Source organism: Mus caroli, unplaced genomic scaffold, assembly GCF_978045245.1.
Source record: "Mus caroli unplaced genomic scaffold, Mus_caroli_1 scaffold_5, whole genome shotgun sequence".
In the NCBI taxonomy this organism is placed as follows: Eukaryota; Metazoa; Chordata; class Mammalia; order Rodentia; family Muridae; genus Mus; species Mus caroli.
Window position 1 is genome coordinate 67,911,089 of NW_028227260.1, and position 18,423 is coordinate 67,929,511.

At 40.5% G+C, this 18,423-nt stretch overlaps 1 protein-coding gene and 1 pseudogene across 1 annotated transcript in view; both read left to right on the forward strand.

Annotated features, from left to right (window-relative positions):
- The window catches only part of Tex11 (testis expressed 11), a 209,617-nt gene that overhangs the window by 79,056 nt on the left and 112,138 nt on the right, over positions 1–18,423 (forward strand). Inside the window, exon 13 of the mRNA XM_021153053.2 lies at positions 17,582–17,733. Within this exon, the coding sequence (XP_021008712.1) occupies positions 17,582–17,733 (152 nt within the window). The remainder of the gene's footprint in view (positions 1–17,581; positions 17,734–18,423) is intronic.
- Positions 17–9,894, forward strand: LOC110287021 (beta-sarcoglycan-like; annotated as a pseudogene).

Below are 18,423 nucleotides of genomic sequence, written 5' to 3' on the forward strand. Positions count from 1 at the left end.
GAATCTTTATATATTGATGTTCATTCTTACAAAACATATTATTGTACTGATCTGTATAGCACTGCTTTCCAAGTCACTTAAAAAATCTTACAATCAGTTTGAAGTTAATATGAATTTTTTAAAAGGAAGGAAGAAAAGCCCTTCAATGGTTTTGTAAACTAAGAATTAAGAGTTTAAGAGGCAGCTATAGAGGTAGCTCTGTAGAGCAGCAAATTTACAATGGGCCAGTGAAGAAATCCATGCAGAAGGTGGCTGTAGAGTGAAGCAATGGTAACAGTGAGCACAATGGTAACCTTAAAGCTGTATATTCCTATTGATGAAGTTCCTCTCCACAACACCCAATTGGGAGGGAAAAAGAACAAGTTATCCCTCCTATTTATCTTGGTTGTCAGCAACCTACTCATAACGCTTGTCATCTGAGCTGTGATTCACAATGAGCCAAATGTCTGTTGACAGCATTGAGTTTCATGAAAGTGATCTGCTGTGATTCAAGCAAGTGTCTGACATGGGCATCATTTGTCCTTTTTTCATTAGATATTTTCTTTATTTACATTTCAAATGTTATCCCCTTTTCTGGTTTCCCCTCCGAAAATCCCCTATCCCTTCCTCCCTCCTCCTGCCCACCAACCCACCCACTCCCATTCCTGGTCCTGGCATTCCCCTACACTGGGGCATAGAGCCTTCACAGGACCAAGGGCCTCTCATCCCATTGATGACCGACTAAGCCATCCTCTGCTACATTTGCAGCTAGAGCCACAAGTTCCACCATGTGTACTCTATGGTTGGTAGTTTAGTTCCTGGGAGCTCTGGGGGTACTGGTTAGTTCATATTGATGTTCCTCCTATGGGGCTACTAACCACTTTAGCTCCTTGGGTACTTTCTCTAGCTCCTTCTTTGGGGATCCTATGCTCAGTCCAAATGGATATTTGTGAGGCACTGGCAGAGCCTCTCAGGAGACAGCTATATCAGGCTCCTGTCAGCAAGCACTTGTTGGCATCCACAATAGTGTCTGGGTTTGGTGATTGTATATGGGATGGATCCTCAGGTGGGGCAGTCTCTGGATGTCCATTCCCTCAGTCTCTGCTCCACACTTTGTCTCTGTAACTCCTTCCATGGGTATTTTGTTCCCCCTTCTAAGAAGGATCGAAGTATCCACACTTTGGTCTTCCTTCTTGAGTTTCATGTGGTTTGTTAATTGCATCTTGGGTATTCTGGGCTAATATCCACTTATCAGTGAGTGCATATCATGTGTGTTCTTTTGTGATTGTGTTACCTCACTTAGGATGATATACTCCAGATCCATCCATTTGCCTAAGAATTTCATAAATTCATTGTTTTGAATAGCTGAGTAGTACTCCATTGTGTAAATGTACCACATTTTCTGTATCCATTCCTCTGTTGAGGGATATCTGGGCTATTTCTAGCTTCTGGCGATTATAAATAAGACTGCTATGAACATAGTGGAGCATGTGTCCTTATTATATGTTGGAGCTTCTTCTGGGTATTTGCCCAGGAGTGGTATTACTGGATCCTCCAGTAGCACTATGTCCAATTTTCTGAGGAACCACCAGACTGACTTCCAGAGTGGTTGTACAAGCTTGCAATCCCACCAGCAATGGAGGAGTGTTCCTCTTTCTCCACAACTTCGCCAGCATCTTCTGTCACCTGAGTTTTTGATCTTAGCCATTCTGACTGGTGTGAGGTGAAATCTCAGGGTTGTTTTGATTTGCATTTCCCTGATGACTAAGGATGTTGAACATTTCTTTAGGTGCTTTTCAGCTATTTGGTATTCCCCAGTTGAGAAGTCTTTGTTTAGCTCTGTTCTTCATTTTTAATAGGGTTATTTGGTTCTCCGGAGTCTAACTTCTTGAGTTCTTTGTATATATTAGATATTAGCCATATATCGGATGTAGGATTGGTAAAGATCTTTTCCCAATCTGTTGGTTGCTGTTTTGTCCTATTGACAGTGTCCTTTGCTGTACAGAAGCTTTGTAATTTTATGAGGTCCTATTTGTCAATTGTTGATCTTAGAGCATAAGCCACTGGTGTTCTGTTCGGGAAATTTTCCCCTGTGCCCATGTGTTCGAGGCTCTTCCCCACTTTCTCTTCTGTTAGTTTCAGTGTATCTGCTTTTATGTGGAGTTCCTTGATCCACTTGGACTTGAGCTTTCTACAAGGAGATAAGAATGGCTCAATTTGCATTCTTCTACATACTCATTGCCAGTTGAACCAGCACCATTTGTTGAAATGCTGTGTTTTTTCCACTGGGTGGTCTTAGCTCCTTTATCAAAGCATTTGTGCTTTTTATAAGACCATAGTAGAAGGAAGGCAGAATGAAAACCTGGTCATTACTGGCAACAACCAGTGCATTGTTTTTCAGCAAGCAAGGGACAACAAAGCTGAGTGTAGAAAAGAACAAAACCTCTCTCATGTAGGTTTTCTACCTAAGGACACAAAAGACCTTATTCAGCACAGACTCTGAGACTTAATGAGTTTATTTATCTGCCACATGGAGTGAAAACTTTGAATGTTCAGAAAATGCCATTGAAAGGATGACTGGCAGAACTACCAGTGATTCAAATAACAAATTTGAAAACAGAATCATCTATTTCCTGAGGTTGCCTGTTTACATTTTTTCTACTGACCCTCAGGGCTTCAGTCCTTTTCCCTCACCCAATACCAGATCAGCACCCCCCCCAGCCCATTCACTTTCCCACCCAGGTCCCTCCTTCCCTCCCCACTTGTGGTTGCTTTCTTCTCTCTCCCAAGTGGGACTGAGGCATCCTCACTTAGGCACTTCAGCTTGTTGTGCCTTTTAAATTCTGTGGACTGTAGCTTGGGTATTTTATACTTTTTGGGGCTAATATCCACTTATTAATGAATATATACCATGCATGTCATTTTGTGTCTGAGTTACCTCACTCGGGGTATTTTCTAGTTCCATCCATTTGCCTGCAAAAGTCAGGATGTCCTCGTTCTTAATATCTGAGTAGTATTCCATTTTGTAACTGAACCACATTTTCTGTATCTATTCTTCTGTCGTGTGCCATCTAGGTTGTTTCCAGCTTCTGGCTATCACAAATAAGGCCGCTATGAACATGGTGGAACACGTTCCTTTGTGGCATGGTGGGCCATCTTTTGGATATATTCCCAAGAGTGGTATATCTGGGTCTTCCAATTTTCTGAAGAACCTCCAGATTGATTTACAGAGTGGCTGTACCAGCTTGCAATCCCACCAGCAATGGAGGAGTGTTCCTCTTTCTCCACATTCTCACCAGGATCTGCTGTCACCTGAGGTTTTGATTCTAGCCATTCTGACTGCTGTGAGGTGGACTCTCAGGGTTGTTTTGCAGGATCAGATTATGGCATTGGCATCACCTCAGTTCTGGTGAGGGAGGGTCCTCTTGACTGTATCACGTCATGGTGGGTGGCATGTGAGCATGTGTGGGTGCTAGCACTCATCTCTTAATACAGGAATCTAGAGAGGGATTGAAGGGTCACTTTAGGCTTTCCTAATTACTGTCCTCAAAACTCCTTTCAGGGAAACATCATTTCCTTCAAAGAACAGTATACCCCTAAAAGACTTAAGTATGTCCCAATAGATGCTACTTTTTACAGGTTCTATCCTGTGTCTTCCTTAGGGTTTCCATTGTGATAAAACACCGTGGTCATCGTAAAGCAAGTAGTTCATCATCCAGGGAAGTCAAGGCAGGTACCTGGAGGCAGCAGCCATGGGGAGTGCTGTTTACTGGTTTGGTCCCCATGGCTTTCTGGGGCTGCTTTCTTATAGCCTAGGTGTAGGCACCACCCACAGTAAGCTAGGCTCTTCCACATCGATCATCAATCAAGAAAATTACCACAAGCTTGTCTACTGGCCAGTCTGGTGCAGACATTTTCTCAACTAAGGTTCTCTCTTCCAGAATGACTCTAGCTTCTGTCAAATTGACAAACTCATCAGCACAGTTTCTCAACACTGCTACTCAGGGGACTGAGCCATCAACAAACGAACCATTTAGGCTGCAAACCATAGCACCTAGTGATTATACACATAGGGTGTATAACCACTGGCACAGCTATTCCCACTGGAAAAGGCAAGAGTCATGATGCCAGGCACTACTGCTTGGCAGTTCTAGCAAAAATGAACTGATTGCTACAATTGCTGTCCTTCTGTTTATAACTTTTGGATTTGTGCCTCTGTGTACTGTATTCATCAGAACTTTCTGCATTATGATTAATTTTTTTCTTTCCTGAGAAAAATTATGTCTGAGTCTTTTTAGGAAAATCCTAACTTTACGTTTATCTGGCCACTATTTGGAAGTCTTCCTATGTCCTGGAAATCATTAAGCACAGATAAGAACATAGCTAGATGAGGCCAGGTCTCTAGGAATATTCTTGGGGTATCTGCCCCTGAACAAACTCAAACAGTATAATTGATGCAGGGCAAACAGAGACAGTTGATAAACTCTGGCCAGAAGAATAGGTTACAGATTCAGGTCTCTTTTTATTATAGGCTTTCAGGTCTCTAAAAATGTAGTTTAAAAATAGGGGGCCACACAGGGTACACTCCTGAAGGAATAAAACTCAGTAAGATATATTGACTAAAATAAAGTTTTCCTACTTTATAGCATAGATGATGAAACATATAGCAAAAGAAGTTAGGTATTAATATTTGCTTTTCATAAAAAGACTGGTTCAGACATTTTCTGTTTGTTTGGAGTGCTTTCAAACTGCAGACATAGCCAGCCTAAAAATAGGCTGTCATATAATAAGTGTGTTTGCTCTGGAGGTGACACTCTTTAGATTCTTTAATTTGGAGTTTTAGGGCTAATAAGAATAAGAACAATCTGCTCTTTCTATTTTCTAATTGTAACTGAACTTGCAACCCTGGACATGTAATGAAAAGTCGAACATACATTCTGTACCACTTGGCTAGTCATTAGTCTGCCTCTGTTCAGGGAAGCTTGTATAAAGAAAGAAGCACCTGGCTGTTAGTCAGAACAGCAGAAATGGCCTTATTGCTAGTTAGAGCCATAGAAGCAGCCTGGTTGCTAGTTAGGCTGGGAGATTCCCTTGACCATCATGCCTGGCTCACTCTCTTCCTTTGCAGACTCCTTATGCTCTTTAAGGGCTGCCCTGTCAAGCAAAGACTCGCTGACTCTCCTCTCTATACAGGGGAAGGTTCCCTGGGAAAGCTCCAGCAACTCACAATCATTATAAGCAAATATTCATGACTGAGTAAGATGAAGTCTCATAAAAATTTTGTAGTCTTCTAATTGCAAAAGATGTTCACATATTAAAATGTAGTTTTTAGCCACTTGGCATTTCATCTTCTGAGAACTTCTTATTAAGTTCTCTACCCTAGTTGAAATTAGGTTGTTAGCTACATACTACCCCTCAAGCAGATGTTAAGATTTTCCCCTCCAGTCTGAAGGCTGCTGCTTTGCTCCAATAATGATATCCTTTGCTGTAAGATTTTTAGTCTCATGAAGTCCTATAATTGTTTATTTTATTTTATTCTATTCTATTTGGTTTTTCGAGACAGGGTTTCTCTGTGTATCCCTGGCTGTCCTGGAACTCACTCTGTAGACCAGGCTGGTCTCGAACTCAGAAATCTGCCTGCCTCTGCCTCCCAAGTTTTTGTTAGCACTATTCAAGGTATTTTGCTTTCTATTGTAAAATGAACTGTTTCCCTGATTTCTTTTTCTGCCTATTTGTCTTTTGTGTATAGGAAAGGTACTAATTTTTGTCTGTTAATTTTGTATCCTCCTATATTGCCAGAAGTATTTATCAGATATAGAAGTTTGCTGGTGGAATCTTTAGAGATTTTTAGGTATAAAATCATACTGTTTGTAAATAAGTATACTTTCACATTTTCTTTTCCTATTTTTTTTCTATTTTATTTTTTATTACTTTTATTTTATTTTTTTTTACAGTCCAGTCATTGCCCCCCTCCCGGTCTGCCCTCCCACAATTTCTCATCTCATTCTTCCTCCCCTCTGTCTCCAAGAGGATGCCTTCCCTCCATCCCTGCCAGGCCTCCCCACTCCCTAGAGCCTCAAGTCTCTCAAGGGGTAGGTCTATCTTCTCCCAATGAGGCCAAACCCAGCAGTCCTCTGCTGTATGTGTGTTGGGAGCCTCATATCAGCTGGTGTAGGCTGCCTGGTTGGTGGCTCAGTGTCTGAAAGATCTCAGGGAGTCCAGGTTAATTGAGACTGCTGGTCTTCCTAGGGGGTCACCCTCCTCCTCAGCTTTTTCCAGCATTTCTCTAATTCAACAACAGGTGTCCCCAACTTCAGTCCAGTGGTTGGGTGTAAGTATCTGCTTCTGTCAGTCAGCTGCTTGATGGGCCTCTAGGAGAACAGCCATGTTAGGCTCCTGTCTGTAAGCACACTATAGCATCAGTAATAGTGTCAGGCCTTGGAGCCTCCACTTGAGCTGGATCCCAATGTGGGCTGGTCACTGGACCTCCTTTCCCTCAGTCTCTTCTCCACTTTTGTCTCTGCAGTTCTTTTAGACAGGAATAATTCTGGGTCAGAGGTTTTTTCTTGACTGTGGGATGGCAACTCTATCCCTCCACTTGATATCCAGTCATTGCCCCCCTTTCTACTGGAGGTGGACTCTACAAGTTTTCCCTCCCCACTGTTGGGCATTTCATCTAAGGTCCCTCCCTTTGAGTCCTGAGAGTCTGTCAACTCCCAGGTCTTTGGTACATTCTCTAGAGGGCCCCCTCTACTTCCCGAGGTTGCATATTTCCATTCATTCTTCTGGTCCTCAGGGCTTTTCTCCTGTCCTCCCCCCAATACCTGATCACATTCCCCTCTTCCCCTTCTCCTCCCTTCTCCTATCCAGGTTCCTCCTTCCCTCTGCCTCCTTCAGTTACTTGTCTTATTGCTTTAGCTAAGACTTCAAGCACTATATTGAATGGGTATGGGAAGAGTGAGCATTCTTACCTTGTTCCTAATTTAATGGAAATACTTTTGAGTTTTTCACCATTTTGAATAGTGTTGGCTGCTGGGTTGCTATAGATCGACTATATTAGACTGAGAAATGTCCTTCATATCCTAGTGTCTTTAGAAATTTTATCATGAAGGGATGTTGGATTTTGTCAAAGACCTTTCATGTATCTAAGAAGATAAATGTGTGCTTTTCTCTCTTTTAGTCTGTGTGGTAAATTGTGTTTACTCATTTATATTTGTTGAACAATTTCTACATCTCTCGGATGAAGCAACCTGGTCATGGTGGATAATCTTTTTGATTTGCAATCGTTTAAAATTTGATTTGCAAGTATGTTATTGAAAGTTTTTCTTTTAGGGAGAGGTCTTTGTGTAAGTTTGGTATCCAGCTGATACTGTCTTCATAAAAATAATTTGGAAATATTCCTTAAGCTTCTAATTTGCAGAATAATATGAAAAGTGTTGACATTAGTTCTTCTTTGAAAGTCTGGTGGAATTCTGAACTGAATATATTTGGCCCTGGACTTACTTTGGTTGGGAGATTTTTAATTATTGCTTTTATTTCAGTTGGGTTGTGAATCTGTTTAAATTACTTATTTCATCTTGATTTAACTTTGGTAGGTCATATATGCCAAGAAATTCATTAATTTCTTTTAGACTTTTTAGTTTGCTGGGATACAGACATTTTAAAAGCCTATTTAATTAAAATAGAATTACATCACTTTAATTCTTCCCTTTCCTCCTTTTGTCCACTCCCATGGACTCTTCTCCCAACCCTCATACCATCCACACTCTCAAGTTGGTCGCCACTTTAGCTTTGATTATTCTTTATTCTTGTTATATGCATACATTTAAATGTACATATATTCATGTACAAATATATAAATACAGCTGAGTCTGTTTTTGTTGCTTGTGTGAAAATGGATTAAGGGCTGATAACCAATTAAGGGGTTTACGGTGGTTTGAGGGAAAATGGCTCCCATAGGCTCATAGGGAATCTTACTATTAGGAGGTATGGCCTTGATGGAGGAAGTGCGTTACTGTGGAGGCAGACCTTGAGGGCTCCTATGTTCAAGCTAGGCCTAAAATAGCACACTGTCTACTTCTGCTGCCTGTGGATCAAGATGTAGAACTCTTACCTCATTCTCCAGCAACATGTCTGCCTCTGCATGCTACCATGTTTCCCATCATGATGATAATGGACCACACCTCTGAAAGTATAAGCCAGCCCCAATTAAATGTTTACCTTTATAAGAGTTGCCATGGTCAGCCGGGTGTGGTGGCGCATGCCTTTAATTCCAGCAGAGGCAGGCAGATTTCTGAGTTCAAGGCCGGCCTGGTCTACAGAGAGAGTTCCAGGACAGCCAGGGCTACACAGAGAAACCCTGTCTCGAAAAAAAAAAAAAAAAAAAAAAAAAAGAGTTGCTATGGTCATGGTGTCTCTTCACAGCAACAGAAACCCTAACTAAGACAGGCCTCATCTCTGGAAGAGGCGAATTTTCCCTCTCCCAGTATTCATATGTTGCTGCCTATAGTTTAGTGGTGGGACTCTGTGAAAATCCATCCCCATGCAAGTATGTCTATTGATACTGCCATTGTCTCAGTTTAATTTATGTAGTCATTTCTAGGAGAAACTTTCTCAGTGGACTTCCTGGTACTCTGGCTCTTAATTTTTTTCACTTCTTCTGTGATTTTATCCAAGATACAGTAACTGTGAAGTAGATGTATGCACTGATGCCAAACACCCGACAATTCCTTGATCTCTGTATTGTGATCAGATTTTCTGTGACGATCTCCATCTGCTATAAAGAGAAGATTCTTTGATGGATGGTGGTGTCTACACTTACCTGTGGATAGAGTTAGATTTAGAATATAGTAAGAATGATGCTGAATCTAACAAAATGGTGGTAGTAGACTTACTTCTAAGGTCCACAGCCTCACTAGCTCAGAGAAGTTGGCTTGATTTTTAGTACCAGACACGGTTTTCTTTCTTTTGAGTAGGTCCTAAGTCCAGTTAGATAGCTTTTAGTTGCACAAACTGTAATTTACTACACCAGTACAGATAGTTTGCCATGTTGGTCAGTGTTGTAGTTCATATGTGTTTGGGCTGGGTAAGACTACTAATTGCTTTTATTTCTTGGGAGCTTGCATAGTATTTTCTATTACCTTCAAAGTAGATCACAGAGAAGGCTTTTAGGTTGGATCCAACTGGAATCATACTAAGTCCTGTGTCTAAAATGTGTATTGTCTTTAGCAACAGGGGCTTAATTTCAACTCTGGGAAGCAACCAAGGGTTACATCAATAATCTGTATTGTTTTAGGAGTCTCTTAGAATTACCCTGACCATCCATTTGAAAAAAGGGGTTGTAGCCTCAGCCTCCAAATTTTGAGCTGTGGCCCTTAGACAAAATCACAGAATCATCTCAAAAGATGAAAAAATTCCTTTGAAAAGTCCAACATGTTTTCATGATAAAAAGTTTTTGTCTAAGTCCATTTTTATGATTTATCATATTTATTAGTTGGGGTTCCAGGAGTTGCTCCACAAACCACACAACACTGAGCTCAGTTAGACAGGGATAGTTTATTGAATGCATACCCTAAGATTGACCCATCAGGACCATAACTCAAAATTTGGAGGCTGAGGCTATGACCCCAACCCTTTTTTTCTATGTCAACTTATAAGGGCTAAAACTGCAAAAACCACAATGAGCTCATATACACAAGTGCAGGAAATGCTGCATGGTGGTCCGCCCTGATTCAAGCCATTTTAGATATAACTGTTCATATTGACCTTTAATTTGATAGGTTCTACGTGAAGCTTATAGTTGTGGAGTTTCTTAAGATTAACAAACTTCACAGAGAACATAACAGGGTATGTGGTCAGCTTGACCCTGCTCTGACTCAAGTTATTTTTCTGCATCAATGTCTGGCAACAATATGAAATAGCTGGTGGACATGGAACAAAATGGATACAGCTATGCTAGGGGTGGGACAGGCCTCAACAATCGACTTATGTATTGTTATACTAACTTTGCGTTTCCAAGATAAAGCCTACCTGATCATGGTGGATGATCTTCTTAATATGTGTTTGCATTTGGTTTTCTAGTATTTTATTGAGAATTTTTACATCTGTGTTGATCAGAGAAATCAGTCTGTAGGTTTTTGTTGTTCTGTCCTGATGTGGCATCCTTAGGAGGATGAAGTAGGTGTGGTCTTTTGGAGTAGGTGTGTTACTGTGGGTGTGGACTTTAATACATTCCTCCTAGCTGCTAGGGAGCCAGTCTTCTCCAAGTTGTTCATCTGCTGCATATGTGCAGGGAGGCCTAGGTCCAGCCTGTGTATATGTTCTTTGGTTTGTGGTTCAGACTCTGAATGCTCCAAGGGTCCAGGTTAGTTGACTCTGTTGGTCTTCCTGTGGAGTTCCTATCCCCTTTGGGGCCCTCAGTCCTTCCTCCAACTCTTCCATAAGAGTCTCTGAGCTCCATCCAGTGTTTAGTTGTGGTATCTGCATCTGTCTAGTTAGCTGCTGGGTGGAGGCTCTCAGGGGACAGTTATGCTAGGCTCCTGTCTGCAAGCATAACAGAGCATCATTAGTAGTGTCAGGGATTGGTGCTTGCCCATGGGATGGGCTTCAAGTTGGGCTGGTTATTGGTTGGCTGTTCCCTCAGCTCTACTCCATCCCATCTCTGTATTTCATATAATTGGGGATTGAAAGTTTTGCGGGTGGGTTGGTGTCCCTGTCGAACCACTGGGGTTCCTGCCTGGCCTCTTCAGGTTCCATAATCCCAATGCTGTGATTCTTGGGCACCTCCCTTATCCAGGTCTCTGTCTCAGCTATCCACATCCAGCTCAGTTGGTATTTTAAATGGGACCACATAACTTGGAAGGGGAAAGTGGTGGAGGTGATAAGGGAGGAATTGGAGAGGAGGGAATTAAGGTGGATTTGATTCTAAAAACACAGTATATGCTAGTATGAACAGTAAATAAAACAAGTTTAAAATATTAAACATAATTTAGTCACCAGGGAAATGTAAATTTAAACTACCTTGAGATTGCATCTCACCCTGGTCAGAATGGCTACAATTAAGTACCTCCAAACTAGGAAATACTTGTGAAGTTGTAGCAGGGAAAGGAACTTTTTTTCTTATAAGTTCTTTGACCACCTTTCTTTAACCAATCCTTTCTATATCCAGCCCCTTCCCTTCCCACCCAAGTTTGAGTCCTTTTTGTATCCCCATGATGCATATATAATCTTGTATGTGTGGCTTTCGACAGGAGAAGAATAGTTATCATATTCTCAGAGAAAATTGACCCTTTGGAAAAGGAACTCTTAAAATGCTGCCACTGTGGGAATTCGTATGGAGAGGCCTCAAGAATAAGTACACTTATAATAGAAATACCTGCATACCCATATTTATTATAGCACTATTCACAATTGCTGAGTTTTGGACTCAGTATAGGTATTGGTCAGTAGATGAATTGATAAAGAAGTGTGTTAAATATATAGAATGAATCTTACTTAGGTCTAAGAAAACCAAAAATTATGGCATTTTAAAGAAAATAGTTACAACTACAGAGTGCCTCTTAAGCAAAATATCCCAGAATCAAAGACAACATATGTTTTCTCTAGGAATCAAAGACAACATATGTTTTCTCTAGGTGTAGCTATTAAAGAAAGAAAAAGACATAAAAATAGAAGAGGACTATTATTTATGAGGGTGGGACGGGCCTTAGTGAGGGTTAATAATGTGATAAATATGATCATAGTATATGAATGTCTGAAAATGTCATAATGAAACCTTTTACTTTGTAAAATTAAAATATGCAGTCTCAACCTACCCAGACCCCAGGGAGCTCTCAGAGACTGAGCCACCAACCAGGAGCTTACAGGGGCTGGTGGCACAAATATAGCAGAGGTCTGCCTGATCAGGCCTCAGTGGGAAGAGATGTGCTTAGTCCTAGAGAGTCTTGAGGCCCCCAGGGAAGGGGGAGATCTGGTAGTGGGGAGAGCACCTGGAAGCAAGAGGAGGAGGAATGGGATGAGGAACTGTGGGAGAGGAGACTGAGGGGGTGGGGCACAATGACTGGAATGTAAATAAATAAAAATTAAAAGAAATATGCTTGTAATAAAAAGCCACAAATGCAGTCCAGATTCAAGGAGAAAATACCTTAGCAGGATGTGAATACTAAGGAGCACAATTCTCAGGGAAAATATATTTAGAAAGTAGCTATTGCAGTGGGCTAGACATACTAGTCCCATCCCCACTTTGATGTGGGAATTAGAGGGATTTTCACTGTGCTGATTTCCTTCTTTCTTATTCTTTCCCCCAAGTCTGCATCCCGCTTCTTATATAAGCTGAATCGGAGCCCTTATATTGCTTAAAAATTTGTCCAGGGATCCATCCCATAATCAGCCTCCAAACGCTGACACCATTGCATACACTAGCAAAAGTTTGCTGAAAGGACCCAGATATAGCTGTCTCTTGTGAGACGATGCCGGGGCCTAGCAAACACAGAAGTGGATGCTCACAGTCAGCTATTGGATGGATCACAGAGCCCCCAATGGAGGAGCTAGAGAAAGTACCCAAGGAGCTAAAGGGATATGCAACCCTATAGTTGGAACAACATGATGAACTAACCAGTACCCCGGAACTCTTGACTCTAGCTGCATATGAATCAGAAGATGGCCTAGTCGGCCATCACTGGAAAGAGAGGCCCATTGGACACGCAAACTTTATATGCCCCAGTACAGGGGAATGCCAGAGCCAAAAAGTGGGAGTGGGTGGGTGGGGGAGTGGGGGGTGAGGGTATGGGGGACTTTTGGGATAGCATTGGAAATGTAAATGAGGAAAATACCTAATAATAATATATATATATAAAGAAAATTTTAAGAAAAAAATTTGTTTGACAGAAAAACCTGAGTTTAACTATAAGCAGTCTCGATGGCTTGTCACACAATGGAAAATGGAATTAATGTTTGCAGTTCTTCTATAACCATAATCAATTGTTCCTATGTCCCATTAATTTCTGACTTAATAGATTTTCCTAGGCTATTTATTTTTGGTTGAGTGAGCTAATTATTCAACTATTTATTCTCTTTTGTCCCTTTTTGGTTTTGATATTCTCATCCTTGATTTTTTTTATCAGCCTAATTACATTTGCTTTTAATTACAGAAATCTTTCAAGGTTTCTAAGCACTGACAATATATTTTCCTAGTCTCTGTCTCTGCAGTGGATTTAGCTTCATACTTATTCTGTTATTTTCTTGAGGTAAATAATAGTGAGATGGATGTAATTCTTTCTTTCTAAATAACTAATTCCTGGCTGAATATTTGATACAGTATGATGTAGTGTATCCTTGGTATTTTTCAGAATTGACCCATATTTTCATTTTACAATCATCAGCACTGAGTCAGAATTAAAACCATCAGCAATCTGTTTAGGGCTATCTCAGAAACTGTTGGAAATTCCGATCTTATGTGAAGCCAAAGCTGGTTACCCAGGAGTACCTCATTCTTTCCCTACCTCCCCAAGTGGCTAGCTAGCATAGACAGAGGTGTCATCCTCTATTACTCTCCATTGTTTTGTCTTAAGACGTGGTCACTCACTTACTCTGGGGCTGGTTGTTTCAGCTAGACTCAGTGAGTGGCCAGCAGAACTTCTAAAAGATCCTCCTGTCTCTGCCAACCCCTCAGGTTAGTTTTATAAATTGTGTAAATTTTAGATAGCAACCTCAGATTGGACTGTGATATGAAACATTTCCTCTTACGTTGTGTATTTCCTTTTCATTTTACTTAATATTTCCTTTGCTTTATAGAAATATTTTAGATTTATATAGTCTTACTTGGTTAGTTTGGTTTATTTTTGTCTATTGTTTCTTTTTTTAATTAATCATTCCATTCATTTAGATCTCAACTGATATCCCACTTCTCAGCTACCCCTCCACAAACCTTCCCTCCCACATCCGCCCTTTCTCCCTCCCCTTTGCCTCAATGAGGGTGCTCCTCCACCAACTCACCCTCTTCTGCCCCACTGCTCCAGCATCCCCTAATTCTGGGGCATCAAACCTTCACAAGACCAAGGGCCTCCCCTCCCATTGATGTCAGACAAAGCCATCTTCTGCTACTGCCCTGTACACTCCTTGCTTGGTGGTCTAGTCACTGGGAGCACTGGGTGGTCCATCCAGCCAAAAGTGTTCTTCCAATGGGATTGAAATCCCCCCTCTGCTCCTCCAGTCCTTCCACCAGCTCCCTGACCAGGGTCGTTGCCAAGATCAATGTAAAAGAGATTGTTCCTTGTTTCATTTCTTTTAGGTGTTTTATGGTTTCAGATATTGTGCTTAAGTCTTTAATACATATTGCATTGATTTTTGTGAATATTGTAGGATAAAGGTACAGTTTCATGATTTTGAGTGTAAATATCCATTTTCCCAACAGCCTTTTTTAAAGAGACAATATTTTTATGCTGTTTTATGGGTACTCTTACTGAAAAGAATGAGGTTTTTCCTTGCCTTTCAATCTTGCTTATTTTTCTGTATCATACTATACTATACCTTTGTAGTGTAATCTGAAATCAGGAAGTATGAATCCTCTAACTTCGTTTTTAAGATTTATTTTTATTTTATGTGTATGGATGTCTGGGTGAATGTATGCTACAAGTATGCAGATGCCACCAAAAGCCAGAAGGTGGCACCCAGTTCCCTGAGGCTGGAGTTACAGGGAGTTGGGAGCCTCCTAACTTGAGTGCTGAGAACCAAGTTTGGATCATTTGGATCGTCTGGAAGAGAATGAATCTCTTAACTTCTGAGCTGTCTTTTTAGCCCTTGCTTTTCATTTTTATAATTTTTGTTGGTCACTTAGGTCCATTTTTAGCTCATAAGATTTTATTATAGCTGCTTCTACTTCTATGAATAATGATAATAACATTTTGATAGAGATTGCTCTCAATCTGTAGATTTTAGTGAGTAAGCATAAATATCTTTGTACCATTTAATCTTCTGATCCACGAGGATAATATATTTTTCCATTTATATCATTTATAGTTAGTCATCTTAGTTAGATTTATTCTTTTATTTATTTATATGTTTTTAATTGGTTATTTTCTTTATTTACGTTTTAAATGTTTTACCCTTTCCAGGTCTCCCCTTTGGAAATCCCCATCCCATCCTCCCTCCCCCTGCCTCTATGAGGGTGCTCCCTCCATCCTACCTACCCACTCCCATCTTTTTACCCTGGCATTCCCCTATACTGGGGCGTTGAACACCCTCAGGCCCAAGGGCCTCTCCTTCCACTGATGTCCAACAAGGCCATCCTCTGCCACATATGCGACCAAAGCCATGAGTCCCTCCATGTGTACTCTTTGGTTGGTGGCCCAGTCCCTGTGAGCTCTGGGGGGCCTGGCCAGTTGACACTGTTGCTCCCCCCATTGGGCTGCAAATCCCCTCAGCTCTCTTAGTCTCCTTTCCAACTCCTCCATCGGGGACCCCGCGCTTAGCCCAATGATTGGCTGCAAGCATCCACCTCTGTTTCTGTGTTTGTCAGGCTCTGGCAGAGCCTCTCAGGAGACAGCCATATCAGACTCCTGTCATCAAGCACTTCTTGGCATCCACAATAGTGTCTGGGTTTGGTGGCTGTATATGGGATGGATCCCCAGGTGGGACAATCTCTGGTTGGCCTTTCCTTCAGTCTCTGTTCCACACTTTGTCTCCATATTTGCTCCCATGAGTATTTTGTTGCCCCTTCTAAGAAGCACTGAAGCATCCATACTTTGGTCTTCCTTCTTCTTGGACTTCATATGGTCTGTGAATTGAATCTTGGGCATTCCAAACTCTTTGGCTAATATCCTCATGTCAGACAGTACATACCGAGTTTGTTCTTTTGTGACTGGATTACCTCACTCAGGATAATATTTTCAAGTTCCATCCATTTGCCTGTGAATTTCATGAAGTTATTGTTTTTCATAGCTGAGTAGTACTCCATTGTGTAAATGTACCACATTTTCTGTATCCATTCCTCTGTTGAGGGACATTCCTCTGTTGTTGTTTCCAGCTTCTGGCTATTATAAATAAGGCTGCTATGAACATAGTGGAGCATGTGTCCTTATTACCAGTTGGAACATCTTCTGGGTACATGGCCAGGAGTGGTATTGCTGGATCTTCCTGTTGTACTAGTCTAATTTTCTGAGGAACCTCCAGACTGACTTCCAGAGTGGTTGTACAAGCTTGCAATCCCACCAGCAGTGGAGGAGTGTTCCTCTTTCTCCACATCCTCACCAGCATCTGCTGTCACCTGAGTTTTTCATCTTAGCCATTCTGACTGGTGTGTGGTAGTTTTGAATTTATTCTTAAGTATTTCACATAATGCTTTAGTAAAAGGGAAATACATTTATTTCACTTGCAGGATATTTTATTGTGTTATAAAGAAATATTGAGTTTTGTATGATAGTTTTGTATCCTAAAATTTCACTGATTTTACTTATTTAAAATTTATTATATATATATATATATATATATACACATACATACATACATACATACACTTATTTAGCTTCTTGTAATTGATTGTGCAACCAGAGAAATTCTAATTAACATTTATGTCTTACATTATTTCTGCTTAATTTTAGTACATGATACAATGGAAAAGTTCAGTTTATTTTGAGAGTAAAAAATCTTATTTTTTTCCCCATCATCATTTGTTGAAAGACTTTTTTCATCATAAAATGGTTCTAGCACCTTCATAAAAAAATCATTTGGCCATATATGCCAAAGTTTATTTGTGTGTCCTCTCTTCAATTTTATTGGTCTATATGTATTTATGCTGGTCCCATACAGTTTGGGTACGTTATCTTTGTAATAAGTTTGATATTAGGGAGCATGGTTCTTCACCTCTGTTCTTCGTTTTCAAGATTGTTGTGATTATATCAGTCTTTGAAATGCTGTATGAATAGTTACTGTCTTTTAAAAAAAGCTGTTAGTATTTCAACTGGGTATTTCATTAAATACTTCAAATATGTTGAGTGCATTGACATTTAATAATATTGAAAGCCAGGCATAGTGGCTCATGTATTCCCAGAACTTGGGAAGTCAAGATAGAAGGATTCCTGTGAATTTACAACTAGCCTTGGCTACATAGTAAGTTCAGGGCAAGCTTTAGCTACAGAGAGTGAGACCTTGTCTTGCAAAGACAAATGAACAAACAAAATAATAAGAAAATGTTGAGCTGGCAATATGTCTCAACAGGTAATTGTGCCTAGCATGAGAACCTGAGCTTCGGTTCTGGGACCTAAATGGTAGAAAGAGAGAAACTACTCCCATAATTTCTTCTCTGACCTCCACATGCATTCCCTGTCATGGATGCATATTCTCTCTCTCTCTCTCTCTCTCTCTCTCTCTCTCTCTCTCTCTCTCTCTCTCTCTCTCTCATGCAAAAATCGAGTACAGTGTTACTATAATGAAATGATGTATTACTGACAATGAGTGCAGTATTACTATAGTGAAATGATGAATCACTGACAAATAGGCATCTGATGCATTACCTAAGTTTGTTTTGGCTCACATTGAAATTATTTTAATCCCATTGGTCAAAACCAAGTTCTACTTACACTGCTTAAAATTATATCTTTCTGTGCAGAGAGTCTGTTGGGTTTTGCTTTCTGAGAATCATCTCTGACCATTTTAAATTGCCAGAAGATAGGAAGAGAATTCTGTTGTTCTACATTGACATGCTTTTACAAAAGGATCAAGACGTGATTGCTGAAGAGAAGATTAAAGAAGTCCTTAAAGGTCAGTAAGAGTCTGCATTTTCTGAAAGTTGTTAATTTACCTATTATTTTAAGATACATGTCAGAACAATAGCAAAAGTCGCAGGCCAACAGGTTCTCCCATCTCTCCTTAAAGGTTTTCAGCAACGCTGTGACCATCTAGAAGTTGAAACGTTGGTGTGCTCTAATGAACAACTAAGCACAAATGACAAAACACCTTCAAAATACAGATAAACCTCTGAGCTTAAAGCCCGCCTGCAGCCGAAAATTGTGAGGTTTATAAACCCCAAGTTCATATTTCTGATTTGACTTCAGGCTAGCTGTGTGCCTTGGGGCAAGTCAGTACCTTTGGATGTTGGCTTTTTCAACTGTAAAGTGAAAGTTGTGAAACAAATTCCTGCTTTTAAAGCTGTTTAGTGGCAGTATTAGTTTGTGATGCAGTCTTACATAAACTCCCCCTAGACAAAACAGATTTGATTTTTGGTAGTTAAAGCAGAGAAGTAGAACCACCTCTTCTCAGCATTGCCCTAATCCTCCACTCACTGCACAGCCTCCATAACTTACAGTGTGCAGATAATATAAGCACTGTCTTGGAAAATTCTCTGCCTGACCTCATCTGAAGTGATAGTCACTAAATGTTAAGAGGGAGATTTGTTCTGAATGGTGGCATTTAAGGCAGTGTGTTGCTTCTATGATATTGTACTGCATTGCT